At 37.2% G+C, this 20,900-nt stretch overlaps 1 protein-coding gene across 4 annotated transcripts; it reads left to right on the forward strand.

Annotated features, from left to right (window-relative positions):
- Window positions 1-15,195: 15,195 nt before the first annotated feature.
- Window positions 15,196-18,860, forward strand: LOC133739869 (uncharacterized). 4 transcript variants are annotated; one of them, XM_062167689.1, is made up of 10 exons: window positions 15,196-15,478; window positions 15,694-15,770; window positions 16,024-16,103; window positions 16,331-16,403; window positions 16,660-16,727; window positions 16,838-16,919; window positions 17,229-17,312; window positions 17,459-17,527; window positions 17,944-18,063; window positions 18,378-18,562. In XM_062167689.1, exons 1-10 carry the CDS (start codon window positions 15,385-15,387, stop codon window positions 18,411-18,413), a joined length of 783 nt encoding a protein of 260 aa, XP_062023673.1. In that variant the 5' UTR covers window positions 15,196-15,384; the 3' UTR covers window positions 18,414-18,562. The 4 variants fall into 4 exon arrangements, with proteins under 4 accessions (XP_062023673.1, XP_062023672.1, XP_062023671.1 ...); XM_062167688.1 differs by lacking the exon at window positions 16,024-16,103 and adding an exon at window positions 15,989-16,023 and having other exon boundaries at window positions 15,198-15,478; window positions 18,373-18,860; XM_062167687.1 differs by having other exon boundaries at window positions 15,199-15,478; window positions 16,024-16,097; window positions 18,373-18,859.
- Window positions 18,861-20,900: the final 2,040 nt, after the last annotated feature.

A 20,900-nucleotide genomic window follows, 5' to 3' on the forward strand; every position in this document is an offset into this window, starting at 1 on the left:
CAATGATCTATACTATAATTACAATAAATAATTATAAAATATTAAATATAATTTAATGTAATGCTCCAAAACTTATTTTTTATTTTCAAAAGAAATTTTCACCGATGAAACTTTGATAAGTCCATTGAGGTCAAAGGAATAAATTTTGAAGACTTTTATTTTAGGGTTTGAGATTACCAATTGCGCGCGCCATGGTTTGGGCTAGCGCATTTTCATTTAGGCTCCTGAGTTGACAAATTATGAACTGTTGGAATCATTATGAAGAAGGCTAGGTCCGTGGAATGTTAACGTCTCGATGGGTTAAATTTCAGATAAAATTAGACGGTACTATGTTGGTGGTTATTTGAATGCTCGTGAATATTTTTCCAAAACACCAAGATTTTGGAAGTTAGAGTGAAGATTAGACATGATTTACTGAGTATGTTAGAATGTTCAAAAGGGAAGTGGGAAGACGAGGGAAATGCATGAGTGATCTTGAAAGGGAATGTGGAGTGACATAGATGGGAGTTTGATTAAAAAATGAGACAAAAAAAAATATTTGGGGTGTTGCAACATGAATTTTCCCATGCATGTACACTCCCTTGATGACCAGGATACCTGAGGCTATATACTTCGTGGAACAGTAGGCCTCAGGGGAGGCTCATACTAATAAGTATCCCTTACAGAAGCCCATAGACGACTCACGGCCCATATATGGTCATAATTCAGTATGTATACGATCCTAAAATAAGAAAATATATGATAGTCCAGGTACCATATGAGAATTTTTCACTTTATTTTATTACATATTAATACTCTAGATGCACCTCCTGCAAAAAGGATGGGTTGGACCTACATATGACCTCCATTAAGGCTTGTGGTATTTGAGTTAACCTCGAATAGCCTAATCATTTGAATCTCACTACGTTCTTCAATTCTCTACAACAAATGGCTGGGAAAGACCGAGTCTATAAAATATTAATTCAGTGTTTTAGGAAACAAAAGAGTACTAAATTACAACAGCTAGAATTAATTAAAGTACCAAAATCCGAAGAATAAACATTACTGTAAAACAAAAGGAAACATATGTCTTATAGTCGCATTAGATCTTTTTCACCTACTAACTTGGTGGTTGGGTTGTACCCATGAATTATGTAGTGGGGCTTCTAAAATATTAGGTACTGAAAGTTGCTCCACCTTTTCATCTTCCATGTTGAAGATAAAAACAGTCGTATCGAAGTTTGTATTAGGAAGTAAAAGTCACTAGCTCCTACCATTTAGTCGTGAAGTATATGCAATTGGCTTTGAATCTTGCAGAGTAGTAGTCTGAGCCATCAACAGAGAATGAAGAACTTTCACATCCCAAGAATAGACTTCTCTATTATCTCCAAATCTAACAACTTACACTCGTGGTCTCTACCAAACGGCACCTCAAATACCCTAAACCTGGTGGATTCTGTTTGGCTCCAGTTTTGTTGCAGCTGGTCAACAGTCTCTTTTCTGCGCGGGCGTGCTAGCACCATTCGGGTGCGGTCGTCGGGGGTGTCCCTTTACCTGACTTCTTTCGAGCGTTTGTGGATGAGGAGAGCACCAACCTCGTCGCGGGATTCTTTGTGCCTCGTGGTGAGGATTTTTGCTAAGCTTCTTCAAAATCACATAATCGATACTCGACGTCGTAGATCGAGCAGAGCGAAAATCACTGGGAAGTGGGGAGAACTTGCTAAAGCGTGAATTTAGCTTGGCTGGTTTGCGAGGGCGTTACCCTTGCTTGGCTGGTTGTGGTCGCGGTACTACAGTCGGCTCCCGAGGAAACTAGGACCGAAGCACGGTGACAGAGGGTTTGGTGGCATTGACAGTCGGCTCCTGAGGATTCTGGGACTGGAGTGTGGTCACCGGTAAGAGAAGGAGAGGGGTTCTCCGGAGAGACTTGAGTAGTCGTAGAGATTAGTTGATGAGTTGTGTGTTTTTGTTACTTCTTTGTAGCCTCTATATATAGGCTACCAAGCCATAGTGGTTGGCCTTAAACAAATCATGATGGAGCACTTAATGGGATTATGGAGCACTTAATGGAATTATGGTAAGTTTAATGGATGGTAGGTTTTCCAATTAAGCACTAATGGAATCATGATAGGTTTTCCAATTAAGCACTAATGGAATTGAAAATGATGAGTTTTGGAGTGGTTTTGAGTCACTTTCTGCTCCTTTATTCCTTCAATTATATCTCCACTAAGAATTCAGAATGGGCATTCGAACTTGTTCTTAATTGGAAAACCTATCATGATTCCATTGTTGCAGAATCACCAACAAGGCCCCTGCTGATTCTACTATGTACAAGCTTTGACTAGTAGCCAGCCCATACATAATAGTGTACAAATAAATGGTGCAGTGTCACTTATTCTAAATGATGCTAGTGTCACTTAGTCGTACAGTGTCACTTAATAGTGTACGTATAAATGGTGCTAACTTAACCACACGTCTCGTAGAAAAGCATTAAAACTAAGAGGTAGATTATACAAGTGCTTTTATACAGTTGTCTAAATTGTACGGGTTTGTTTTTGTCTTGGCCCAAACGAAAACTCCATAAACCCTCACAGTAGCTCTTGGCTCTCTCAAGCAAGAACTTTTCTCTCTTCTACATTTGCAAAGAAATCAACAAGGTATGAATTCATTTTCCAAGTTCTAATCTTTTGTTCTTTCACTATATTATGTACTACTTGAAATTTGCTGAGATATACATTTGTATTTGATATGAAATTTAGAGAAACCATTTGCATTTGATATGAAATTTAGAGAAACCCATAAATGCATTTGATGTGAAATTGAGAAATCTGATTGTGAATTCTGTGTTTGTTTTCATATCATCTTTCTTTTCCTTTAAGGGAAAGATACAACTCGTCTTGTTCTTTGATTTTTTTTTTTTTTTGTTGCAATCCTATTTGCAGAGATACCCGTATAGTAGTTTCCATGTGAAACTTTGACCTGATATCCATTTTTTTTGTTTATTTAAAGAATTTAGGTTTTCTTTTTCTTTCTAGGCATATCTATAAAGTAATTGTTTTTTGCATGCCTCTGAATTCGTGGATTGCCAATTTATATTTAACAAGCGAAAGATCTAAAGGATTGGAGCTGGATTGCTAGGTCTGAAATAGTTTTTGAAATAGATGTGCTGGATTGCTTAGTTTGTGGATTATCGGAGTCATTGATAGGATTGGAGCTGCTATTTTAGGAGTTCATGAGTTCTCTATCTTTCAAAGAGGGGTTTGTGGGTTCTGTAGATTAAGGTTGGTTCTGTGAATAATCTGTGATTAAAATACTACTTGAGATCCTCAGGGTTGCATACCTGCAATTAAATGACTCATAATGGAGCTTAGAGTAAGGAAGGGAATAATGGTTATGGGTTACCAAGCCATAGTGGTTGGCCTTAAACAAATCATGATGGAGCACTTAATGGGATTATGGAGCACTTAATGGAATTATGGTAGGTTTAATGGATGGTAGGTTTAATGGAACTATGGTAGGTTTTCCAATTAAGCACTAATGGAATCATGACAGGTTTTCCAATTAAGCACTAATGGAATTGAAAATGATGAGTTTTGGAGTGGTTTTGAGTCACTTTCTGCTCCTTTATTCCTTCAATTATATCTCCACCAAGAATTCAGAATGGGCATTCGAACTTGTTCTTAATTGGAAAACCTATCATGATTCCATTGTTGCAGAACCACCAACAAGGCCCCTGCTGATTCTACTATGTACAAGCTTTGACTAGTAGCCTGCCCATACATAATAGTGTACAAATAAATGGTGCAGTGTCACTTATTCTAAATGATGCTAGTGTCACTTAGTCGTACAGTGTCACTTAATAGTGTACATATAAATGGTGCTAACTTAACCACACGTCTCGTAGAAAAGCATTAAAACTAAGAGGTAGATTATACAAGTGCTTTTATACAGTTGTCTAAATTGTACGGGTTTGTGTTTGTCTCGACCCAAACGAAAACTCCATAAACCCTCACAGTAGCTCTTGGCTCTCTCAAGCAAGAACTTTTCTCTCTTCTACATTTGCAAAGAAATCAACAAGGTATGAATTCATTTTCCAAGTTCTAATCTTTTGTTCTTTCACTATATTATGTACTACTTGGAATTTGCTGAGATATACATTTGTATTTGATATGAAATTTAGAGAAACCATTTGCATTTGATATGAAATTTAGAGAAACCCATAAATGCATTTGATGTGAAATTGAGAAATCCGATTGTGAATTCTGTGTTTGTTTTCATATCATCTTTCTTTTCCTTTATGGGAAAGATACAGCTCGTCGTGTTCTTTTTTTTTTTTTTTTTTTGTGGCAATCGTATTTGCAGAGATACCCGTATAGTAGTTTCCATGTGAAACTTTGACCTGATATCCATTTTTTTTGTTTATTTAAAGAATTTAGGTTTTCTTTTTCTTTCTAGGCATATCTATAAAGTAATAGTTTTTTGCATGCCTCTGAATTCGTGGATTGCCAATTTATATTTAACAAGCGAAAGATCTAAAGGATTGGAGCTGGATTGCTAGGTCTGAAATAGTTTTTGAAATAGATGTGCTGGATTGGAGCTGGAGATTTTTCTATAAATAGCAGAAAAATCAGAATTTTTCATTAAGGACGAAAAAATCTCATTTTTGCGGAACAGTCCCTCCGGTCTCTCTCTCTCGGCCTCAGACCCGCCGGGTTTCTGCCGACCCGACCCGGCCGGAAAGGGCACTTCCCGGCGTCCTCCGGCCACGACCCGGCCCTCTCCGGACTCGCCGTGCCACGCCCAGCCGCCTGGTGGCCTCCCCTTGCACCGCCGCTGCCCCCAGACCTGGATCGAAGCCCCCCCGAGCCTAGCTTTTGACCCGATCGGATCTTGGCCGTGCCGGCGTTGCACGGGCCGATCCTTCCCATTTTCGTGATCTCCTCCTCCCCCTGATCATCCCCATATAGGCCTTGCATGACGATTTTGGGTGTAGAGCGCTTGATCAAAGGTTTGACTTTTTCGACGGCTCTGATTCAATCTGGAATCAGATCAGACGCTCCGGATTAATCCAACTTCAACGCTTGATCTAGGACGATCTAGGCCGAACCAGGCTTAGCTCCAGGTATGAAAGACGATCACCCTTTCATTTTGAACAAGTTTGTAGTTGGTCGCTTTGCCATCGGAGGTGGTTGACCCGGAGTTGACCGCCGCGTTGACCGCCCACTGACCACCGCTTGTGGCGGCGCGTCAGACCATATTTCGAGTTTTCATTATCTAGGCGATGATCTATGCATCCATACGAGCGTTTTGATATATAACTTGGTCATGTTAGAAAAAGTTGATAAATAGTGGATTTACGTTTTTACGTTACTATTTACGGTTTTTACGTTTTATCTTCGGTTTACGATCTGCGAAGATCAGACCATCGGTTTTACTTCAAATTTTAATATGTTGATCGTATGACTGTCCCGGTGACTTTGTGAGGTCACGGGCGAAGATCCGACCGTTGGATCTTCGTATAATTGAGAAATAGTGATTCGGAAGGCGATTCGTGAGAATCCGACCGTCGGATTTTCATATAATTTTGTGGAGATGTTAGTAAGGGCGATTCAGGAAGATCTGACCGTTGGATCTTCGTGATAATTTTGGAGGATGATCCTAAAGGCGATCCGTGAGGATCCGACCGTTGGATCATCATTAAATTCAGATCCAACCGTTGGATCATCGTTTAATTTGAATCTGACCGTTGGATCGTCGTTTAATTACATTTATGAGTTGTTGGCTAAGTTAAGATCATTATTGGATTAGGTTATCGACGGATTGATTTGGCGGACAATTCGGGAAAATTGTTGTTTTAGCTGTTAAGAAGACGCAGCTGGATTAGAGGTGAGTAAACCTCACGTGGTTCATATTACGAACCGAATAAATTTAATTACTTTATTTTTGTCGCAATTGTGTGAAAATATTTGTGGAATAAATATTTGTTTTCAATCATATGGACTTGATCAACTACGGTCCATAGGTAAGTAAAATGATTTTATTATACAAATGAATTTCACGGTTTTTATGCTTGAACTATAGTTGGTATTAGTGGTCATCCCTGAGCGGATGATTACGTATATATATATTTACGTGGAATATATATATTGGTTGACGTGTGATTGGTGTGATGAAATAATTGAGAATGAATTGGATATTATTCAAGCTATTAATCTCGCATTTAATTGTTGAATAATGAAATGTTGATCATGTGGTGTGAAAGCTATTTTATATGCCCAATGGTGAATATGTGGAAATTATTTTAAGAAATAAAGATTTGTCTTGAAATAATATGTCTCTTTATGTGGGTGTACATATACATATATACGATCTATAAATCATAAAGATTGTATTTTGGTGATTTTGATTATGTCTGAGAAGTACAATTGTGAAGTCGGGTGTTATCTACTACCCCGTGCTTAAGTGAATTACTGGTAAATGTGTTTTGGTGATATGTGGAAGTTAGCCTTGGGCCCTAGTCCCTACAGATAGTGCACTATTATACTCTTAGGAAGGTTGCTTACTTTGAGTATACATACTTGGGTATAGTACGTTGGACCCTAGTATGCTGCGGCTTTCCCGTACTTTGGGTATAGTACGTTGGACCCTAGTACGTGGATTTATGATTTGTTACCAGTCAACCTGGCTTACTCGTGCTTTGGGTATAGTACGTTGGACCCTAGCACTTGTATTTATGATTTGTTACCAGTTAATCCGAAAATTCACTAAAAAGAAAAGTGTACTTATATTATTTTGATCAAATATCTATTTGTGATATATTGTTAATATGTGAAGGTGTTAGTGGAAAGAGAATCAAGCATGCTTTGCTTTAATGTTATTTCACATATTAATGTTGCAATATTTGTTGGTGGTGATCAGTCAAATGCTGAGTTTTAAAAGAAGTATCGAGAATAAATATGCTTATATATGTTTCTGTGATTTTTGGAATTACATTGTGAGTGCGTCGATTGTTTACTTGAGTTATAATAAATATAATTGAATAAATCAACAGTTCTTTCTTGTTTACTCATACGGGCTGTCAAAAGCTCACCGGGTTTTGTGTTGTTGCAACTCCCGGTACACTATTCAAATTGTGTAGCGGGTAGTCTTACAGGTCAGGAGAATCAGGGCAGTGATCGTGCGGTTTAGAATATTAGTATTACATTTATAGCATTTGTTTTGTGAGGAGAATTGTGCTCTCTTGAGCTTTATAATTTGTTTTGGTGAGAGTGTACTGTAATAAGTAGCTTGAGGATTTGGTTTATGTAATTATCGAGAGGTGTAATGTGCAGTTGATTTTGAGAAAAAAATTCTGAGATTATAAACAGGGTATTTGAGGTTCATGCTTCGAATATGAATTACTTAAATTCAGAATTCGGGGTGTGACAGGAAAACCTATCATGATTCCATTGTTGCAGAACCACCAACAAGGCCCCTGCTGATTCTACTATGTACAAGCTTTGACTAGTAGCCTGCCCATACATAATAGTGTACAAATAAATGGTGCAGTGTCACTTATTCTAAATGATGCTAGTGTCACTTAGTCGTACAGTGTCACTTAATAGTGTACATATAAATGGTGCTAACTTAACCACACGTCTCGTAGAAAAGCATTAAAACTAAGAGGTAGATTATACAAGTGCTTTTATACAGTTGTCTAAATTGTACGGGTTTGTGTTTGTCTCGACCCAAACGAAAACTCCATAAACCCTCACAGTAGCTCTTGGCTCTCTCAAGCAAGAACTTTTCTCTCTTCTACATTTGCAAAGAAATCAACAAGGTATGAATTCATTTTCCAAGTTCTAATCTTTTGTTCTTTCACTATATTATGTACTACTTGGAATTTGCTGAGATATACATTTGTATTTGATATGAAATTTAGAGAAACCATTTGCATTTGATATGAAATTTAGAGAAACCCATAAATGCATTTGATGTGAAATTGAGAAATCCGATTGTGAATTCTGTGTTTGTTTTCATATCATCTTTCTTTTCCTTTATGGGAAAGATACAGCTCGTCGTGTTCTTTTTTTTTTTTTTTTTTTTGTGGCAATCGTATTTGCAGAGATACCCGTATAGTAGTTTCCATGTGAAACTTTGACCTGATATCCATTTTTTTTGTTTATTTAAAGAATTTAGGTTTTCTTTTTCTTTCTAGGCATATCTATAAAGTAATAGTTTTTTGCATGCCTCTGAATTCGTGGATTGCCAATTTATATTTAACAAGCGAAAGATCTAAAGGATTGGAGCTGGATTGCTAGGTCTGAAATAGTTTTTGAAATAGATGTGCTGGATTGCTTAGTTTGTGGATTATCGGAGTCATTGATAGGATTGGAGCTGCTATTTTTGGAGTTCATGAGTTCTCTATCTTTCAAAGAGGGGTTTGTGGGTTCTGTAGATTAAGGTTGGTTCTGTGAATAATCTGTGATTAAAATTACTACTTGGGATCCTCAGGGTTGCATACCTGCAATTAAATGACTCATAATGGAGCTTAGAGTAAGGAATGGAATAATGGTTATGGGTTACCAAGCCATAGTGGTTGGCCTTAAACATATCATGATGGAGCACTTAATGAGATTATGGAGCACTTAATGGAATTATGGTAGGTTTAATGGAACTATGGTAGGTTTTCCAATTAAGCACTAATGGAATCATGATAGGTTTTCCAATTAAGCACTAATGAAATTGAAAATGATGAGTTTTGGAGTGGTTTTGAGTCACTTTCTGCTCCTTTATTCCTTCAATTATATCTCCACCAAGAATTCAGAATGGGCATTCGAACTTGTTCTTAATTGGAAAACCTATCATGATTCCATTGTTGCAGAACCACCAACAAGGCCCCTGCTGATTCTACTATGTACAAGCTTTGACTAGTAGCCTGCCCATACATAATAGTGTACAAATAAATGGTGCAGTGTCACTTATTCTAAATGATGCTAGTGTCACTTAGTCGTACAGTGTCACTTAATAGTGTACGTATAAATGGTGCTAACTTAACCACACGTCTCGTAGAAAAGCATTAAAACTAAGAGGTAGATTATACAAGTGCTTTTATACAGTTGTCTAAATTGTACGGGTTTGTTTTTGTCTTGGCCCAAACGAAAACTCCATAAACCCTCACAGTAGCTCTTGGGTCTCTCAAGCAAGAACTTTTCTCTCTTCTACATTTGCAAAGAAATCAACAAGGTATGAATTCATTTTCCAAGTTCTAATCTTTTGTTCTTTCACTATATTATGTACTACTTGGAATTTGCTGAGATATACATTTGTATTTGATATGAAATTTAGAGAAACCATTTGCATTTGATATGAAATTTAGAGAAACCCATAAATGCATTTGATGTGAAATTGAGAAATCCGATTGTGAATTCTGTGTTTGTTTTCATATCATTTTTCTTTTCCTTTAAGGGAAAGATAGAGCTCGTCTTGTTCTTTGATTTTTTTTTTTTTTTTTTTTTGTGACAATTCTATTTGCAGAGATACCCGTATAGTAGTTTCCATGTGAAACTTTGACCTGATATCCATTTTTTTGTTTATTTAAAGAATCTAGGTTTTCTTTTTCTTTCTAGGCATATCTATAAAGTAATAGTTTTTTGCATGCCTCTGAATTCGTAGATTGCTAATTTATATTTAACAAGCGAAAGATTTAAAGGATTGGAGCTGGATTGCTAGGTCTGAAATAGTTTTTGAAATAGATGTGCTGGATTGCTTAGTTTGTGGATTATCGAAATCATTGATAGGATTGGAGCTGCTATTTTAGGAGTTCATGAGTTCTCTATCTTTCAAGGAGGGGTTAGTGAGTTCTGTAGATTAAGGTTGGTTCTGTGAATAATCTGTGATTAAAATTACTACTTGAGATCCTCAGGGTTGCATACCTGCAATTAAATGACTCATAATGGTGCTTAGAGTAAGGAAGGGAATAATGGTTATGGATTGAGTGAGATTCTGGCTCCAGACTCCTCTGGTCAAATGGTTGATGGGAAGTCTTTGCCCCTGGTACTGCTTTACTCGAGTGTTTGACAGTAGCTAAAGTCCATGCACTAATAAACTTGAACCGAAAGTTCACTTGTTCAGACAACTTGACTCCTCGGGAATTTAGAGAATTATTGTGTGATTTTTTTATTTGTGCCTCTGAGTTGGTATTTTGTTTTGACCTTACTCTGTTTTACTTTTCTGTTAGCCAATGGACAGCCTTACTTGTCTCCGCACACTCATGGCTCGTGACCTCACTCTCACTGCCCTCAGAGAGCTTAGGGACAGATTGGGTGGATTGGTTGCTAGTGGGCCTTTTCTGCGAAGTGTTGAAATTGGCATTACATACAATGAAGTTGCCATTGAAGCGGACATGAATAGCTTGAGAAGATTTTACTTGATCGATGTCCAAACTGTGAATGATATCAACAAAGTGATCTGGTTCAAGCAACAGACAGATTGGAATGGAGAAGTGAATGTTTGGATCGGTGAAGCAAAAGATGAGATAACTGACCTTGCAGAAGCAGCTGGGATGATCCTGAAGAAGTCATTCATGATCTTGAAGTTGAAGAAGACTAGATAATTGTCTTAACCTTTCTCACCACATTTTCTTTTGCGGCCATGCCTTTTCCCTAAATTTCAATCTAGATTCTAGAAAACTACATTACTGTCAAATCAACTGCTTCTAACATGGTAGAACCATTATTGCTAAGACATTATTTCAATATGGTGAGTTGTTTATGGGTTTACTGTAATGACCTATACTTTAAAAGATGGATGGGAATCACCCTTTGTACTTTCTTTAATGTGTCTCCGCTACGTGAGTATTTTGCTCAGTTACTCAAGTTTCTGGTTTCTTAGCCATCTTAGGCTCTTAGCCAAATTAATGTGGAGCTCCCAAGAAAATTTGCATTAGAAATTCGAGAGAACTTGATTTCATGTAAATCGGTTCTGTTTAACTTGATTTTGTGCATGTGTGAGGTATTTTTAGCAGTATTTTATACAGCTCAAATAAAGGGCCAGAGAATTTGTCTGATCCTGATATTTGGGAGATAAAGAAGACTGAATTGACCATTTGGTTGGAGCTATAGATCCAGGCAAATCAAAGCTAGCTGGACAGTTCTGCGTCTGAACTAATGGAATTTATTGTGTCCTCCATTATAAATGTCTTAGTAAAGGAAAGGTTTCTGTTCCCTCATCACTAAGAGATACATAGGCGCACTAGCCCATTATTGTATGGTTGCTAATTTGGTTGAGATATGCATGAATTGCATGATCAGCCAAGCCTTTCTAAAGTTATACCCTCACTAGGTGCTTACATAAAGGTGAAGAGCCTAAAGCACCAAAAGAAGAAGATCGGAAAAAGGACCATTAAGAGTCGGAATGACAAGTATTGAGTTTATTTCATGTACGTACATATCACTTATTCAGAGTTGCATTGAAAATCAATAGTTCGAGTTAGTTAGATGATTCGATTCTAAAACGCAACAGATCGATGGTCAAGTCAAGACTCAAAATATAGCACAAAATAACTGTCTAATTTATTCCATTTATTCCCTAGCACTCGTTTAGGAAGTTAAAAGAGAACACCATAGAACCAACTAGCTACTGGTCTAGGGGTACAAAGAAACAGAGGTTGATCAAAATAAGAGGAAATTTTATTTACTCTTAACTTGTCAGAGTTATCTTACCCACTGAAAGGTGTTTGAGCTGGACACCAAGGCCATCGCCTCTTATTCCAGCATCATCAAGCATAACATGCATGCAACAATGGAATATGATGAATGGGATCCCATTCATCCATTATCACCTTCTAATTATCAAGGGTAATTTCAGAAACAGACCACCTTGTCCCGCCTCATGAGTACTTACCATTTTTTGTTTTTTGTTGTTGTTTTTTTTTTGTTTTGAGAAGATCATGAGTACTTACCACGGGTGGTTGTTAATGGACAACCGCTGAATGATGCAAGCATTTGCTGTCAATCTCTTTGTATTTCTCATTTTCACTCAGAGATTATATTATTGAACTCTTTATATATGGATGCAGGATTACCTGAACTTTGTGAGCTATGTCTTTAACGGTTACAAAGACAGTTCGAAACCAAAGGCTTGCAGATCACATCCACAAAACATCAATTCAGATGGAAAGGCAAACTCGAGCCTAGAAGAATGCTATAAAGGAGAAGAACGCGGGGGGAGCTGAAACACTTCAGTCTGACTCAATATGGTTCTGGATCATCCATATTAATTTGCTATGGAGAGCATCGCTCGTTTACTAGCATCATAAAATAAAGGACTAGCATATGTTTACTGTTCTAAGATCATTTACGAGATGTTTGTGCGGTTTAACAACTATGACTGTGATGTTGTTTCAATTTTCTACAACAAATGGCTGGGGAAGACTGAGTCTACAAAATATAAATTCAGTGTTTTAGGAAACAAAAGATTAATAGATAATAACACCTAGAATTAACCAAAGTATCAAAATCCGAAGAATAAACATTGCTGTCAAACAAAAGGAAGCATATGTCTTATAGTCGCATTATATCTTTTTCACCTACGAACTTGGTGGTTGTGGTTGTATCCATGAAATATGTAGTGGGGCTTCTAAAATGTTAGGTACTGAAAGTTGCTCCACCTTCTCATCTTCCATGTTAAAGATAAAACAGCCGGACCAAAGTTTGTATTTGGAAGTGAAAGCCACTCCCACCATTTAGTGTTGAAGTATATGCAATTGGCTTTGCATCCTGCAGAATAGTAGTCTGAGCCATCAACAGATAATGAAGAACTTTCACATCCCAAGAATAGACTTCTATTCTCCAAATTCTTTACCTCCAAATCTGACCACTCCCACCCGTGGTCTCTACCAAACGGCACCTCAAATACCCTAAACCTGGTGGTTTCAATTGATCCAATTCTTGGCCTAGATTGCAGAACCACCAACAAGGCCCCTGCTGATTCTACCATGTACAAGCTTTGACTAGTAGTCTGCCCATACATAGGTACCATTGGTATCTTCTTTGATAGCAAAATAGTTGTCTTTGGTTGCTCTGGGTCTTCAACATCACAAACCCATGCCAGATTCTGCCACTACAGTCCATCGCATAAAACTGCCCGTTGTGATAAATTAAATCGAGTATTGGAGTCCAGGCTACGTACGTCCATGTATCTTCTCCTAGTCTGCAAAACCCCCAACCACTGGCAGTCTCATAACTTACCAGAACTAAGCATTCCGGTGACGAAAAAGGGTTCGATGATAAGACAATCTTGGTAATCATATGGTCATACCTCCTCACTCCAGAGTTAATCCCTCCAACACTAGTTTTAACCATGTCAATATCTGGTAGCTTGATTTGAGCACGATGATATGATCCAAAGGGTTCAACAAATTAACCTTGTAGTCTTCAGATATATTCATCAAGCATCCTAGAGAAGAATAATAGCAACAACGCTGGTTCTTATTGATATTTAGCTCCGGCCGATCTTCTGTTAGGTTTAAAAGTTCACGGATATTGGCTTGAGAACTAGGACTGTCCGGGTCCGAGTATGAGAACATAAGGAGTGAAGATGCACAGATTCCGGTAAAGTTTTCTTCAGCCATCATACACATCTAAGCTAAAATATACCACAATACTTGCTGCTGATGAAAAGGTAGATCAAGTGAAAGAGAATGAATATAAATAGATGTGTACAGACCCTAATGAGTATAGATAGATGTCTCCTTTAAGACATCTGGGAAGGGTAGGATATTTACTTGTATTTCTCTTTATTTTTAAAAAATCTTTTACCTCGCATTTGCGAGGTTTGATTCAAAAAAAAAAAAAAATAGAAAGATGTCTCCTTGTTATATTTGGTTTCCTTATGTTAGTAGGGTTTCCCCACTTTGGGCTATCTGGGCCTATGTCGGGTTTGGGCCCAAATGAAAAATAGGATTTTTCTTTATTTTTCAATTGAAGGAGTTGAGGGTGGATTTCCACCCAGTACTCCTAGTATTTTTTTTAATTTTTCTCAGGTCGCAAAAGATCTGTATTCTGATTAATCATTTTAATCTATCTTCGAAGTACTAGGTTTTTTGCTAGAATAATGGTGCGTGAATTTTCTAAAAATGTGGGTGTACTAGGGGTATTGAGAGCTTGTTCGTTAGGTTTTTGTACTCTGAGAATTGGCTCATTCTGTTGACTCTTAGAGGTGAGTCAATTTTGTATTGCTTGCTGAATTTAATATAATGATTGACCTCTCCTTTCTCTCAAAAAAAGAAAAGAAAAGTAAACGGAAAAGCTTACAAAGTATAAAACAATCGGATTAAAGAGCTCTCAAGTATTTATGAATATATTATCATGGTAAAATTTTTATAAAATAATATTTCTCAGGACTAAGAAAAATTATTATTTTAACGGAGTTTTTATTAATGAAGTTCCAGAGGTATTGATCTAGATGACAGTTGTACTCTACTAACTGTTGCTCCAAAAGAGGCCTTTTAAGCAGTAGTTTTAGTTGAGATTGTACACACTGAATGAATAACAACGCTAACTTCCTCAGAAAGTAAAGTTCTTTATGGGTCTTGCTATTCTTTCATAACCTTATTATGATTTGCGTTAACACAGAACTAATTTCAATTTTTAGATGATGACCTCATTCATCAGGGCAAGTCCTTGTAAATGGGCAAAGCCAAGTGCTCTCATTTTACAATTGCAAGCTGCCATGAGAGTTTTTGGGCTATGAAAGGTATTTTGCTACTAGTCTATACACACAATAGATATTTTAGAACAAGTAACTCGGTATATTTTGGATTGCAGAGCGCAGTGATTAACGAGATGCCCAAAACAGATCGAAGACTCTTGAGAAAAATGAAAAAAAAAACAAAAAATACCAAACCTAGTGGCTAGTGCATGCATTGCAAAAAATTAAGGATGAAATTCAATTCGTTTTAGGTGCAAGGAAAAAGCAAAGTATAGAAGCATATTTGAGAAAGAAAATATATTTTTACAAACATTATCAATGAGGGAACTAGACATTTTTTTTTCTTATTCTCATGTTATCACTTATGTGGGAAACAATTTTCAAAAGTTATGCTCGTTTTACACTCGATTTTTTGTTGAACAATAAGTATGATTGCTTTTTTTTTTTTTTTAGTTAATAATAAGACACTAGAACTACGTGGATTAATTCTTTTCGTAACAACCATAACGCCGAAAGGTATAAATTGGGAATCAGAAGATTGACATATGAGAAGTTAGAAAGGTTGCAGAACACTCTTGAAATGATATTCCAATCTTTACAATGCTTCAATGGCAGGGGTTCTCTGAACCCCCTTCATTTAAACCTCACCATCCCCCTTTGGCCTCCAGTTAGCCAAAACTGCAAACCTTGCTGACGACCCAAATACAGACAGGGATGGCTGTTCCTCGAGTAAACAAGAAATTGCTTCAAGAGCTTGAATCAATGGGATTTCCCACAGCTCGGGCAACTCGGGCTCTTCATTATTCAGGTGGGTTTTTCTCATTGTTTGGGTGTTTAGTCTACATTTTCATTTCTAGCTTTTATAGTCTTGAATTAAAGGGTAATTGTATGCCTGTCAAAATGGGGTTTATTTGCAATTCATGTACTCTTATTAGCTATTTAATAAATTTGGTTTGTAGTTTTCTTCTTCCAGATTCCACTCTGTAGTTAGGCAATTATGGTTCTTTTGTGTTGTTTTACCAGGTAATGCTAGCTTAGAGGCTTGTATAGACTGGATCATTGATCACGAGAATGACCCGGACATTGATCAGATGCCCTTGGTATGATTCCTTTCTTGATTGGTTGTGTTTAATTCTTACATTGGTTGTGGATTCCATTGTACCAAACAAATCTTTCCGGTAGCTGGTTTGGCCAGTTTTTACATCACGAGTTAGATAACATGAATAAAGGTGCAACAGAAAAGGAAATTTAATTAGTTGTAGAAATGAACAATTTCGTTAGGGCATTAAAATCATTTTGTCTGCACATACTGTCACAGGATTTACTTTGGCTCAACTGTTCGTCTACTCACAGGTAACAGTAGACATTGATATTGAATCTCCAGAGCCATTCCATATCACCGAGGCAATGAAAATAAAAGCACAAGAGTTAAGGTTACTTTCTCATTGTCTGTGGGTTTGTAGTTACACCACACACGCACACATAGATATATATACAAGTTTTCTCTTTGTTATATGCAATTGCCGGTCAGATATATTAACTCTTAGTCCACCAATATTTCATTTCTATAAATGGTTCTATATTTGAAGCCTTCTAGCTCGAGGCATCTATATATTTACATGCCATTCCATTTTGTTGTTATTCTGTTGCATCTTTTCAGGGATCAAACACGCAAGAAAAGTAAAGAAGAAGAAAAGAAACTGGAATTACAAATGGAACGAGAAAGAGAGAAGGTATTGTGCATTTATCTTTAAAATTTCTCTCTTTGTTGCTTGATGGCAAGTAATATGATTGAATAATAAACTGGCCATACACTTTCTTCAGTCTGGAAGAGTTATGGCTACTTGTTTTAATGTTTTGGTTTGACTGAAGTTGCAGTTGGAATTGTGTTTACTTATTTGTTTAGACATGCTAGTTTACATCGCTTCGTTTCTACTTTATTCTTGAGCTGTAACTTCTATTTTAGGGTTTAAACTGTTTTTGTTTCAGGAGAGGATTCGATCTGGTAAGGAACTCATGGAAGCAAAGCAAATCTTAGAAGACAATGAAAGAAAACGGTCTGTTAATTCAGTTATTGTTGGAGAATTCCATCTGACTTATTTTGTTTTAGCCCGTTTGTATTTGAGAACTTTAACTTCTCAGTCAAATAAGTACTTTATTGTCTCAGTAATATAGCATTTCGGAATTCTGAGAAAGAGGAAGAGAAACGAGCAAGAGAGAGAATTCGCTGGAAACTAGAACAAGATAAGGTGCTTTGCAACATGCTTTTTTTGCTTTTAATAATTTGCTTTCAGAGTACAGCTTCGATCATTTCCTTAGTTCTGGAGTACTTCCTCCCTAGCCATTAGATCCTAATATATTATTCCTAGTACCAAAAGGATACAATTTTGAGGATAGAATATACTACAGCAGCAATAATTACTGTTACTGTGATATAGGGATTTTGGCTGTACTGATCGACTTTGATCGTTATTTTCCATTCAATGATCTTGATTTTTCCCTAACTGTGTCTCTATAGTGTTGAATTTACTACAACAATTGTATGCATACCATTACAGTTAGAAAGAAGAGTTAAGCTTGGATTGCCACCAGGACACACAGCATCTGCGAAACTTTCTATACCTGTGAGGGGGGAAATCCAGGTTAAATTTCTTTTTCATGTCTATATATTTAAAGGCTCATCTATCTCATTATTTTTTTTTAAATAAATAAATAAATAAAAGAGAGGTTTTTTCTTGGAATTAATATAAAATATCATTGATGTTCACTTCCTACTACTTATTGGCAGACCGTCCGATCTGTTGCAAAGTCAGAACATATAAGAGAGTGTTTAAGGTCTCTGAGGCACAACCAAAAGGTGAATAAAGGTCTTTTCTCTCTGTTATTAAATATATGTTTCTGGTAATGGAACAAGAACCTGGGAATTTTCAGTATTGTCAAGGTGCTCATACTGGCTTGTTACAAGATTATAAGAAATTAATCTTCCCTTGACTATATGGCATGTAACTGAGATTGAGTAATAAAGTAATTGTCATCATATAGCATGGTTTGAGGGAATAACTTCGAGGAGACCTTTATCTCGTTTTACAGCTACGTCCAATAGGATTATTAGAGTCTGGACATTGCAAAATTCAAAATTGGCTAAGTAGTCTAGAATACTTTGAGCTTATTAAAAAATTAAAAATTTAAAAATAAAAACAAGAAAATTGTATGAAAGTTTTACTTTCAGTATGCAGATTTTCCTATCTTTTAATTATGTTTGGGTGGATTTAGGATGATGATGCTAGAGTACAACGAGCCTTCCAAACTCTGCTGATTTATGTTGGAAATGTTGCAAAGAATCCCGATCAAGAAAAATTCCGGAAGATTAGACTCGGTAATCCGTCATTCTTGGTAAGATGCTGTCTTGACTCATCTCTTCTTCTTTTTCCCGAGTGAGTGAGTCTGTAGTGTAGAGTATTGGCACATTCAGTATGGTCATGCTGGAATGGCTGTCTGTCAGAAGACTTAGAATACTGATAATAAGGTGAGGTTGTGACAATTGTTTTCGGGTATATACATATATGACCGATATAATGCAATATATTATAATTGAAAAATAGAAAGAAAAAAATGTATAATGAATTCAACCAACAGCTGTTATATCTTACCTAAATTTGTTTTTCGTGAATATATAAAATTGCTGTTGTAATTCTTGAACAGGATAGAGTTGGAAGTTTGATTGGAGGAATAGAGTTTCTTGAGCTCTGTGGGTTTGAGAGAACTGAAGCAGGAGAGTTCTTGTATCTTCCTCGTGATAAGGTTGACATGGCAACATTATACTCCGCTGCTTCTGAACTGAAGTCTGCATTGACAAACCCTTTCTTTGGCCTTCTGTCAAGAGATGTGTAATATCAGGTTCAGTTTATTTAAATCGTAAACTTAGAAGGGAAACTGGTTTTATTATGCCGTATCAATGAACTATGCTCTATAGATTTCATGTTAAAATCTTACAGTGAGTGTCTTGCCTTCCTGTAAGAATTTTACTCTGGAAAAGTAAGAGCTTGGAGATGAATGAGGTTTATTTTATCTTCTGTATACTTCTTTAAAGGCCGCCCTGCATCCCTTTATTAGCATGACTGCATGAGAGATACAAATCCATCTTAAAGTATGCGTAGGAGTTGCCATTACTGCATAGTGAGCCTATTAAAGACTTGAATAAAAAGGCTATTAAAGAATTTTTTGGAGAGTTATTAATAAATACTTTTCCTTAAGATTTACAGAGTAAATGTTCTGATTGTATCTAAATCTCATCCAACAAACAGCTTGAGTACTAGTTGGAGATCGCAAAATTTATCTGTGGATTTTGGAGGTTGCAAACTTCTCTGTTTTGTTACAACTTATGAAGTACATGTTTTCTTTGGAGTTTCTGTAAGTGGCGCAACAGTCTTGGAATTTGGAGTATCATCGGAGGGATACTTTATTGCTAGATAGGAAATTATTGAAAACTGCATAAATCTTATGCTAACAAAGTCCTAATTTACTGAGTCATGTAAATATTCAAGTGTATCTCACTACCTTGCCCTACATATAATATTCATCCATCACCAACTTGCAGAACAGCTCCACTTGATCATCAGGCAGTTCCAGGCAGATACTAAAGCCTGGTTTGCGTGGTGGTTCTGGCACCATAACAAACCCTGGTTCGAGTAGAACCGATGTTGAGCACTTAACTTTTCCCCTTGAGAATTCATCTTCCTTGAGTCCCAGTTTCCACCATGACACGATAGTTTCTCTATGTTCTCCACGAGGCACTGCTCTGTTCACCTATAATCAGTCTATCCCCGACCTCACATATTCATCATCCAATCTCTCAAACCCTTCCCTGACCTTCCTCACAAGCCAAGAGTCCTCTTTCTCCTTCAGCTCCTTCACTGTTGCCTGTGCAAATGCAGGCACTATTGCATTTCCAGCAAATCCAGACGAGGCTTGAGGCAATACTCTTTTCCAAGCATCAACTGGAATCTCGTCTGGCATATCCACTGCGATGCTCTTTGCCTTCCTTATCTTTTCTGCAACAACATGGAAGCTACTGCAGCTCTTCAACTGCCCCATCTTTAAGGGCTTTCTCCTTTAAGCTGGCAATTTTCTGTTGGGAGTTGGTACAAATAGGTGAGGTGGTTTTATGACTTTTATCTGTTGTGCATAACTTCATGTTGGGGTCACTCATACGCGGCGAACAGTGAAGTTAGTTGTGTCAGTGGCTTTTGAGTACTCGATATGTGGGTAACTGATCTTTGGAGGGTTACGAGCTTTAAACACTGTCCAATCTGCATTAGGGGAAATTACTATCACATAAGAGTTAAAGCAGCCAAATTCGCCTCAAGGTCCCGGACTCCCACCCCATCCATTACAGAGAGATTGTCCTTAGAGGCAAACACTAGGCTTCCACATCCAAATTGAGTCAACTGTCACACCAGAAGGCCTTTACTTAGTCAAAAGATAGGCATCATATATCAATTTTCGAATAGTGAACCGATAAACACAACAAGTGCATACCGGTATAGATAGGAGGGGGCTTGTCTTTGGTCTCCATTTCTTCATCCTCATCTTGCAAGAAAGCAACAACTTCTTGTACTTCTTCTTGGGTATCATAAGCTCATCAAGTCAGTCAACTTGGTTTTGGTCCTTGGCTGCAACTATACCAGAATACCAGCAGCATTGCATGTCAATTTCAAATCGCAGGCTATCTTCCAAACTTGGCAAAAGGCGGCCAGCCCAAAAGTCATATCCCAATAGCAGGGGACCTAGTGCACGTTATAAGCTTTGGTAAGCCTCGGAGAAGCTCATCCCATTGCTTGGAGGATCAAAAAACGACACAGATTGTTGGTCAATATTTGATAAGAAAATTCTCCGGCGCTGTGTTGGCTTGTCTGGTACAATCACATCTTTCTCAACTAGCTCCAGATTCTCCATTGTATCTGATCTGTGCGAGCTTTCTTAGTCGAACAAAGGGGTTTTAAATGATGAATGAAGTGAGGACTGAGGAAGCAGTTTTATATAATCAAGAAGCTTAAATTGTGCTTAATGAAAAGTACAGTTTCTAATTAACTATCAGTTAATTTCAAAATGCAACTCCATCTATCATTGTTGACCAAAAGAAAACCCCAGTTCCATAAACGCCATTTCCAACTATCAAGACATTATGCTGAAGATGTCAAATTCTCAATCCGGAGCTCAAAACGAAGTCC

This window comes from Rosa rugosa, chromosome 3 (assembly GCF_958449725.1).
Source record: "Rosa rugosa chromosome 3, drRosRugo1.1, whole genome shotgun sequence".
In the NCBI taxonomy this organism is placed as follows: Eukaryota; Viridiplantae; Streptophyta; class Magnoliopsida; order Rosales; family Rosaceae; genus Rosa; species Rosa rugosa.